Source organism: Myxocyprinus asiaticus, chromosome 39 (genome assembly GCF_019703515.2).
Source record: "Myxocyprinus asiaticus isolate MX2 ecotype Aquarium Trade chromosome 39, UBuf_Myxa_2, whole genome shotgun sequence".
NCBI classification, from domain to species: Eukaryota; Metazoa; Chordata; class Actinopteri; order Cypriniformes; family Catostomidae; genus Myxocyprinus; species Myxocyprinus asiaticus.
The window spans coordinates 2,705,690-2,716,482 of NC_059382.1; the positions used below are offsets into that span (position 1 = coordinate 2,705,690).

Sequence of the window (10,793 nt, forward strand, 5' to 3'; positions counted from 1 at the left end):
CGTCAATTTCCTGCTGCGCCGTCGCCCGAATTAGGCGTCACGAAAACGTGTTCCCCACCTTAAAGGTCCACTCAGTGCGACCACTTGTGCGACCTTCGGGACATTAACACTTTTTAGTTTTTTCGATTATTTTGGCTGTGTTAATGCCAACGGCATACATTTTGCCAAAGGTGTGTATTTTTGGAGGAATTTTGATATTTCAACCTCAGTTCCTATAATACATCTATAATACACTGTGTACACAAAATAGTTACACTCAGGACCTTCAGGGCAAAAATGTCCCCATTGAAACTCATTAAAACAATATTTGCAATATTTGATCCCAGTGCCATTAAAGCATAAAATCAGGAATTCTATGATATCATGCTTTCATTCCGGAACCCTGGCTTCAGAATTTAGATGTTTAATATTTTCCACCAGATGGCGCCATTTTTCTCATGTTTAGCCTATGGAGCAAATACATGCTTTTTTCCTATTTTCTGTTTGCTGTATTACAGAGCACTGCAGGACAACTGAATAAATGATGCAGCTAAAATTGTGTGTGTGTGTTGGTATGGATGTCGGAGTGTGTTTTGTATGTGTGTATTGAGAAATTATTATGGCAGTTTTTTGGCACAGACATTTTTGTCCTCTTAGGACCTCTGAGTAACTTTTTAAAATTGATGCACAAGGGTTAAAAAAGTTGTACTCCTCAAGAAATTAATCATAGTTTATAATATATGTATAAAATCATAATGACTAACATGAGGGGGTTTCGCCCAGGACGGCATACAAACTAGAACCGCTACTGATGGAGGCCTCCATGTTATAATCACATGACCAGCCAAATGCAACTTGCTTAATCTCAGTAACTGCCCTGCTATTGGATAGTTTCACTCTTGGATTAAATTCATTATGGCTGACTGTGAATAGTGAATTTCTACAATGGCTTCCATAATTGTAGATGATTGTGTTTGAATAATGCTGCATACAAGCTCCTAGTTGTCAGAGTAACTCCAAGACAACATGCATAAATAATCACTGAGAACACCTTTAAGGTGAAAATGACAAACTAAAAACAGTAACAAGCACACACACAAAATAATACTACTAATAATAATAATAATAATTTTCTTTATTTATCACACATTGCACATGTACAGTGAAATTCTTCTTTTCACATATCCCAGCTAGGCTGGGGTCAGAGAGCAGGATCAACCATGATACAACACCCCTGGAGCAGATAGGGTCAAGGGCCTTGCTCAAGGGCCCAACAGTGGCATCTTGGCAGTGCTGGGGTTTGAACCCCCAACCTTCTGATCAGTAACCCAGAGCCTTAACTGCTGAGCTACCACTGCCCCATAATATAAATATGATTAAAAAAATAGAATGAATTTAAAAAGCGTTAAATGTTTACATGGTTCAGTTTTTGCAGTTTTACAAGAGTCTATATGTAAGATTCTCTGTATATCAACTGCAAAATACAGGATACTTTTTCTGCTGTTTTTCCCAAAAGGAGACAGGACAGTTAATTTCAGTAAATTCTTGATAATGTCCTGGGTAAAAATCTAGAATGTAGACTTATTTTATTAATTCTGCCACATAAGACCTACAAAAAAATTAATGAATTTGTTTGTTTGGAAATTATTACATTTCTGTTTGTTCTTTGTATTATTTTGTATTGCAATAATAAAATAGGCAGCTGATAATTAAAATAATAATAATTAAAATATTAATTAACAAGGCATACCCACCATATCGGGGTGTGTCTCTTCCTATATTCAGCATGGTGCTCATTCAATATGTTTTTCAATGACTGGTTTTTTACTTTATTATTCATTTTTTATCTTTTGTATTTAAGGCATAACTTTTCCAAATCAAATCAATAATAAAAAACATATGCAATTAGATCATATTTATTTATTGTTTTGGGATACATTCATACATTTGCTATACCGTTGTTTATACTCAATGTCACAAATCTGTGAGGAATCATCTCATGCATAAAACAATTTCCTTACCAAAACAAATGTGCATAAAAAAGAGGCAAAAAGAAAATAATAAGAGAACTTCTTTACCACACAGTGTTTTTTTCTACTTAAAAACGTTTTTCACCAACAGGCATGACTAATACTTTTGACAAATCTGTGTTTTAATGACGTACACTCACATCAGATGAATACTCATATCAGTGGCCTCGATGTTTTCCACAATAAAACAATGCACTCCCAACATAATCTAGTAAAACAATTGTGAAAGACAGTCACCTTTGAGATTTGAAACATAAAAACCTCATTAAAATATCTGCACAGCAGCACAGCTTTAACACAGAATAGTTTTATTCACAGAAATAGCAATGTCAAAATAACCATTTCAGTAAATGGACGAGCACAAAACACAAAAAAGTGGCAATGTAACATTTATGTAATGTACTAAGAGTTTCCGTGCAAGCTTGACGATTTGCATGCCATAAAAGTATTAGAGTCAACATCAAACAACTTTCACACACTACTTTAATGTGGGTGTTACATACAAAAATGGAGACCTGAATGTGAGTTTGCAATGGATTATCGAGGACTACTCTACTCCTGAAACACTGGCATCCATTGGTCAAAACGGAGACATCTCCAAAAAGAAAAGGGTTTTCAGAGGCAGAGCAAGTTATACATTTTGATGAAAGATTATGAAACATTTTTTTTAGATTTCATGTTGACTTTAAGATACATGTATTAAAATAACACAATCATATGAAGATAACAGAGCCGCTTGGAGGACAAGGAGGGAATTTTGTTTCTGAAATAGTTATGCATGCCCTTGCGATAATTTTGCACTGTATCACAGTATCCATGGTTAATCTTGTGGTTGCTATGGTTATCCTACAAATACCATGGTTAAACTATGGTTGCTGTAGTAAAACCATAGCAACCACAGCTGAACTCTGGTATTTGTAGCTAAGTACAAAATTATGATATTTATGACCATAGTTTAAGTTTCATTCTTGTATTATTACTATAGCTTTACTAAAAATACCACAGTGAACTATGGTTACTATAGTAAAACCAGGGTCAGTTTTGCCGTGACTGTGGTTTTACTACAAATACCATGGTTAACTATTTGGTTAATGGTTCATTTATTGCAAGGGAACCCAAAATAATTGTGAAGGAATGCAAAAACGTATTGCATGGGAATACTTAACAATTCGTAAAAAAAAACAACAACAACAACCCCTCCCTTTCTTCTGAGATGCTCCATAGTAGAAGTACAAAAACAGAACAATAAAGACGCATTCAGACGTAAGCTTTGGAACTGTTGTTCTCTGACGGTGCATCTGTTCTGTAGATCTTCTGAGGTTGTGTAGCACTGTAGCTGTAGTTGTAACCCCTGAGAGAAAGAACCGAAAGGCATGAATTGCGTTTACACAAGAGCGCTTTAGAGGTATGATCTGCGTTTGTTAAATATAAAGACTCACCGTGTTTGTGCAGGTGATGGACTCGTCTTACAGGAGGTACAGAGTAATCCACCTCCCAACAGGACCAGAGCTGCTGCCGACCAGCCCAGATACAGACCAGTGCCAAGTTCAAACCTGCACGCACACACACACACACATAAATATGACATTTCTTTTTCAGCCATAAATCTGAAAGTGCTGTATAATGACCATATTCATATATCATGGTATTTAAATGGCACTCCAATGTACATCAAAGAATATTTACCATGGTATCTTGTGTTTGATCTTTGACTTACTTTGTGCCTCCGTTCAGAGGATTATTAAATTCCTGAATGACTCGAGAGGCGTACCAAGACACGGCTATAAGAACACACAAACCTAAAGAGAAGCAGTGAGAGAACACACAAATATTTACTGTACATTTTTCTGGTTAGTTCTGTTTGTATACTGTCTCTCAATAAATAGCCTACTACAGAAGCTATAGACTCATTGCCCCATAGACTTCTATTGTAAATGTCTTAACAGATGAGAGTCGAAATTATTCTCTGTGGTAATCGTCAGATTAACTTGTTCACTTCTTCTTCAACCTAAAACACGTAGAAAGCTAGCCGAGAGGAAATGTGGACATTCATACTGACCTGAGAGAATGAACAGCACTCCAGCCGTAAGAGCCATTTTTCCTTTGGTCTGTTCGGACGTGCTGCCCAGTTTAGTGCACTTGAGTCCCAGTATGGCGAGAATAATGGACAGCAAACCCAGAATGAGAGCAATAATCATCAGCGCTCGACAGGTCTGGATGTATGCTACAACACACAACAGGAACTACACATAAACATTATAAATATTTTAAAACAATCAAATAATACAACAAAAGTTTCATGAGCATCAGCTGATTATTTGCCACACTAACATTTATAAAAAAGTACCATACTACTATCATGTTTTTTTAGTTTGTTTTTTTACATTTTACAGTAATATCATGTTATATATATATATACACATGTTCCACACCACAGTAATGTAATGTTTTTACATGTTTTATGGAAATGTTGCATGGTAAAACCATGTTTTTGGACATACACAATGGTAATACAATGTTTTTTACACGTAACACGGTAATACGTACCATGTTTTATGGACATGGTGCATGGTAAAACCGTGTTTTTTTTACATGTTCTACAACAATACCATGTTTTGTTTTTTTTTTAGATATGTTCCATGGTAAAACCATGTTTTTGGACATGAACAATGTTTTTTTATTTAATTTAATGTTTTTACAGTATACCAAAGTAAAACCTTGCTTGTTTTTGGACAATACCATGATTGTCATATCATGATATTCTTTACAGAAATGTACAGTATGGTACTGTAACCCAACCCAAAGGGTGGTTTACGAGGACATTTGTTTGGTTATAAACTGGTAATTACAAGGGTATTATGCTATAAATGTGGTTTATGAGGACATTTCTAGTGTCCCCATAATTCAAATCACTTAAATATACTAAACGATGTTTTATTGAAAAAGTAAAAATGCAGAAAGTTTTTTGTGAGGGTTAGGTTTAGGGGTAGGGTTAGGGTTAGGTGATAGAATCTATAGTTCATACAGTATAAAAATCATTATGTCTATGGAGAGTCCTCATAATGATAGCTGCACCAACACGTGAGTGTGTGTGTGTGTGTGTGTGAGAGTGAGTGTGAGTGTATGTGTGTGTGTGTGTGTGTATGTGTGTGTGTGTGAGTGTGTGTGTGTTGTGTGAGTGTGTGTTTGTATGTGTGAGTGTGTGTGTGTGTGAGTGTGTGTGTGTGTGTTTGTGTTGTGTGTTTGTATGTGTGAGTGTGTGTGTGTGTGTGTGTGTGAGTGTGTGTGTTGTGTGTTTGTATGTGTGAGTGTGTGTGTGTGTGTGTGTGTGAGTGTGTGTGTGTGTGTGTGTGTGTGTGTGTGTGTGTGAGTGTGTGTGTGTGTGTGTGTGAGAGTGTGTCTGTGTGTATGTGTGTGTCTGTGTGAGTGTGTGTGTGTCTGTGTGCGTCTGTGTATGTGTGTGTGTATATGTGTGTGTGTCTGTGTGAGTGTGTGTGTGTGTGTGTGAGTGTGTCTGTGTGTATGTGTGTGTCTGTGTGAGTGTGTGTGTGTCTGTGTCTGTGTGTGTGTGTGTATGTGTGTCTATGTGTGTGTGTCAGTGTGTATGTGTGTGTGTGAGTGTGTGTGTCTGTGATGTGTGTGTGTCTGTGTGAGTGTGTGTCTGTGTCAGTGTGTATGTGTGTGTGTGAGTGTGTGTGTCTGTGATGTGTGTGTGTCTGTGTGAGTGTGTGTCTGTGTGAGTGTGTGTGTGTGTGAGTGTGTGTCTGTGTGAGTGTGTGTGTGTGTGTCTGTGATGTGTGTGTGTCTGTGATGTGTGTGTGTGTGCTTCTGTGTGAGTGTGTGTCTGTGTGAGTGTGTGTGTGTGTGTGAGTGTGTGTCTGTATGTGTGTGTGTGTGTGTTTGTGTGAGTGTCTGTGTGAGTGTGTGTGTGTGTCTGTGTGAGTGTGTGTGTGTGTCTGTGTGAGTGTGTGTGTCTGTGTGAGTGTGTGTGTGTGTGTGTGAGAGTGTGTCTGTGTGAGTGTGTGTGTGTGTCTGTGTGAGTGTGTGTGTGTGTGTGTGTGTGTGTGTGTATGTGGGTGTGTGAGTGTGTTACCAGGCAGAGCAAGTAGAGAATCAAACTCCCTGCAGTTGGAGATGCCGGTACTCTCTGCCACACAAGCCTGCCATAAGTTCTGATAGTGCCGTACGGATGTAATCACACTGCCCACAAACGATGATACACGCCAGTAATCATTCACCAGCGTCACACCGGTGAGCAACCAGCCCCCAATACACATCAAGAACGCCACCAGTTCTACTCCAGTCGACATGATCAACTAACCCTAAAAAAACACTCCTTTATACACTTAAATTCTCTCGCACACACTCTGATGTCTCAATGCACAAAATTCCAGTTTCAGTCAGAGCACAGACTGTTTCCACACCGATCTGAGCACAGACCCAGTATGCGAGTATATTTGATTTTGTCAGTTTTATGGTCAGAATGTTAGTCCGAGTCATAAAACCATAAACCCGGGCCCCTCCTATAACGATTCTCACTAGAACACACTGTGATGACAAAGGAAGCAAAAGAAGGAAGCATCATGTGAATAATTAGAGATAAGTTTGCGGATAAGGAGCGTTGCCTTGTTGTACCAACACAAAGAGGCACCAAAACACTTTCCCGGACTTTCACTGTACCACGTTGGTGGAACGACCTTCCCAACTCCATCCGTGAAGCAGACTCACTTTCTGTCTTCAAAAAAAGTATTTTCCATGAGCACTTAACCATTCACTCATAAATAAAAGTTTGTTGCACTTTTATCTGTCTTGTATACTACTATTCTGATGCTAGTGAAACTTTGTAATACAGCACTTTCGTACCACTGTCTCCTTAAGATGATTCACTTATGATGTATTCCTCTTTTGTAAGTCGCTTTGGATAAAAGCATCTGCCAAATGAATAAATGTAAATGTTGGTGACTGACGCTGAAAAATTGAAGGCCCCTTGTTTTTAATGAGATAACAGTGAGATTGGGGTGTGTGTGCCTTTAAGAGTAAGAGTGGGTGGGTCTAAACATGGTATACAGAAACCATCTCAATTCAACTTTGTTTAAAAATATTTAGACCCGTCCCTCGTCTATTTACAAAAACAGTAAGGCACATATAATGTAAGTCAATGGGGCCACTCCACAAACACTAAAATACACACTGTTAAGCCACAAGACATACACATTATATGATTTTAATGTGATAAAATCAGAAATGTACAAGCGTTACAGTGGTTATCAGATTACAGGTTTACCAATGTTACATCATCACAATGAAGTTGGAATCATGGGCGTAGAATACGTGGGGGATGCGGGCAACGTGCCCCCCTCACTTTCTCACAGGGCAAATGTGTTTACGCTGTGTCTTTCATACAGCAAATGTCTAAATGTGTAAATGCAAAAGTTAAAATACACTGGTCAATCATGCAATTAATTTGATTCAAATTTGTAATCAATTGACAGCCCTAAAAGTATATATCTTATATATTTATGTTCGTCTTGCACTAAACATTCTGTCATTCTGTGTTTATTTTGTGTGGTAATCAACATTATGCTGTTAATTGAGCTTAGTTTGCATTAAACCCAGAAACGTCCTTTAAATTTAGGTCTGTTCTTCACTTAGTACTTCTTAAAGGTACTTTATTACACTTTGATGGTATATTTATAGTTTTTTCGACATTTTTGAAGCTTGACAGCACCTGGTCATTCTGTGCTTTCACTGTATGGAAAAGAGCAGTGTGAAGGTTCTTCTAAACATCTTCTTTTGTGTTCCACAGTTTTGGAGTGACATGAGGGTGAGTAAATGATGACAGAATTCTCATTTTTCACCCGTTAACAATAATGGATGATGAGTGCAGAGGCCAGATTTGTTACATTTTGAAAAAAAAGTGATGTGTGTGTGTGTGTGTGTGTCAGCGCTTCAGAGATTTATGAGTTTTTATGGTCATAATAACCACATTCTGCTTCAGTATTGATCCAGTAAAACCATAGTAATACTGTATCACTGAAACTCACATAATGTCTGACATAATCTGAGGAGCATAATGGCTTTGTCCTTATCAAGTGTGCTATCTGGGACTGGGATTGTGTGTGTGTGTGTGTGTGTGTGTCTCACCTGAAAGGCCCAGTACGGTCTTGAATCTCTGGCACTGAATGGCCCCAAGCGCGTTAGTGGCACATGACAGCCAAAGTCCTTCATAAGTCGTGCTGGTGGTCAAAACTGAGTCTACTTTACTCTGAGTCCTCCACATAGCAGAGTTTGTGCTGGTGGACTCCAAACACCAGCCCACGATGCCCAGGAACAACCCCATCACCTGAATGACCATCGCTGCCATGACAACAGACACAATCTGATCCTGTAAGGAAACAGCGGAACATTTTAGCTAACAATGATACACTGTTACAAGTAAAAGTTCCTTTCGGAACCCTCATGTAAAGAAGATCCATTTTCTCTGTGTAGGGTTTTTGGGGTCTTTGGAGATGAATAAAGTTCTTGATGTCTCATTACACATTCTTCAGAGCCATGTGTTGGTTTCTGGGTTCTTTGAAGCACCAGATCATAGAGAGCTTTCCAAAGAACCAAAAGTTAAAAGGTACTCCTGTGTAAAACTCTTTTGGGAACCTTTGAAAGGAATGTTCTTGGTTTAAGTTAAGCTCAATCGCCAGCATTAGTGGCATAATGATATTTGATGTTTAACCACAAAATTAATTTCAACTTGTCCCTCCTTTTCTTTTTCAGGATTACAGTGTGGCGCTTACAATGGAAGTCAATGGGGCCAATCGGTAACCATTCAAATACTCACTGTTTCAACAGTATAGCCACAAGACAATATATATACTGTATAACAATAACAATATGTGTGTTAACATGAATTTAGAGAGATACAATCACTTACTAACCATTTCTGTGTAAAGTTATAGCCATGATGACGTAATGCCACAAACCCAGTAATCAATTTTATCACACTAAAATCATGTTAGCACACACATTGTTCATGTCTTGTGGCTATACTGTTGAAACAGTGAGTATTTGAATGGTTACCGATTGGCCCCATTGACTTCCACTGTAAGTGCCTTACATGCGTAATCACTTACTAACCACATCTGTGTAAAGTCATTTTTACAACTTTTTTGCCATGACGACGTAACGCCATAAACCCGAATACAACTGCAAAAACAATGATTTAAAGAACTTTGTAGCTAAAATAATAAACGTGTCAACAGAAGAATTCATGTAAGTGCTTTTATAAAATTATAAGCTTCACATTTCTGCCTTTAAACCCTCTAAAAATTGGCCCCACTGACTTCCATTGTAAGTGCCTCACTGTAACCTTCGTTTCTGCTTCTTTTTTTAAGAAAAGGAGGGACGAGTCGAAATTAATTTTTGTGGTAATCAACATTATGCCACAAATGCTGTTGATTGAGCTTCACTTGCATTGAACCCAGAATATTCCTTTAATTAATCTACATGCATTAAAAATGATATTTGAACAATCCATTCATAATAATGTGCGTGAAGTCATTTTGAGAACTGCCGTTGAAGATAAACAACCGATTTAATGCTCTTCAAAGTGAACTATTGCCCAACAGCACTCTAATAGCCAAACATCTTGATTAAAATTAAGAATTGGATACAATTTGAGTGAACTACAGAAGCATGCACATCACCTTTTACACATAAAGGGTTCTCAAGTTAACAAGTACAGCTTCAATATAATTCAATCTGAATTGTCAAAATACAGAATATCTGACAAATACTTTACCAGAACCTGATATTGATCATTATATAGATGATGATGAATAGGCTATTCGTACCCACCTGTTTGGCTCCAAGTTGAAAACGTAACCTGAAAATCAAGGATATTTTGCCTTTATGTCTCTTTCCAAATGGCAGTCTGCTTCTAGTGTGAATTGTGAAAGCAATTGTCTGTCTGTGTATGTGACAGAAATACTGGGGGGTTCAGAGACACTGAGTTAATATTGGCTGTAGGTCAGTGACCTTGAAACGGGGGCCAGAAAAAGGCAGAAATTGACATAGAGAGGGAAAAAGAGTAGCATGTGCTGGTCTACCTGGCATTCTTTCTGGATGAGCCTTTGTTGATTTTCTGATATCATTTCGCAAATCAGGGTCACTCATATTAGTTTCACAAGCATCACAGAACATGACTGGAACCATTAGCAATTGTAAACCCTAATGTGGTCATTACTGGAAAAATCAAGTTGTCAATTAAATACTGAGCATGTTTACATGCACACCAATATGCCGATTAGTCTCTAAAATCAGCTTATTAAAAAAATCTGAAAAGCAAGAAATCCACGTTTACATGGTGTATGCTTTCCACATCTGTTCATGTTAATGTGTTCAGTTCCCATATTTTGTGATCTTTTACTTTACGCTGTACTGCACTAATGTCAGTCTTTGTTGTCTATCAACCTCTCTGAAAAAGAATCAAATCTAATAAAAAAATGTTAATGAAATATAAAACCTAAAAATAACCATTAGAGAACGTTCTGTATAAGTTATTTTAAGGTTATCCCACAAAAACCACCCTGCAACGTTCTGGGAACGTTAGTTTATGCTTATAAAATATAGAAGAGAACGTTATTAGAACGTTAGGAATTGGTTCCCAAAAAAATGACCAAACCGTATGCTAACGTAAGGTGAACGTTGTGTGTTTGGCTTAGCATAATCAGTGTAAGAACATGCATGTAAATGCACTTATCTTATTTATCTTTAAAATCTAGATTTAAGATT

At 37.6% G+C, this 10,793-nt stretch overlaps 1 protein-coding gene across 1 annotated transcript; it reads right to left on the minus strand.

Annotated features, from left to right (window-relative positions):
• Positions 1-1,879: 1,879 nt before the first annotated feature.
• LOC127429943 (claudin-15-like) lies at positions 1,880-10,444 on the minus strand. The gene is made up of 6 exons (XM_051679338.1): positions 9,858-10,444; positions 8,154-8,394; positions 4,069-4,233; positions 3,727-3,808; positions 3,449-3,562; positions 1,880-3,360 (listed from the first exon to the last, which is right to left on the minus strand). Exons 2-6 carry the CDS (start codon positions 8,371-8,373, stop codon positions 3,267-3,269), a joined length of 675 nt encoding a protein of 224 aa, XP_051535298.1. The 5' UTR covers positions 8,374-8,394; positions 9,858-10,444; the 3' UTR covers positions 1,880-3,266.
• Positions 10,445-10,793: the final 349 nt, after the last annotated feature.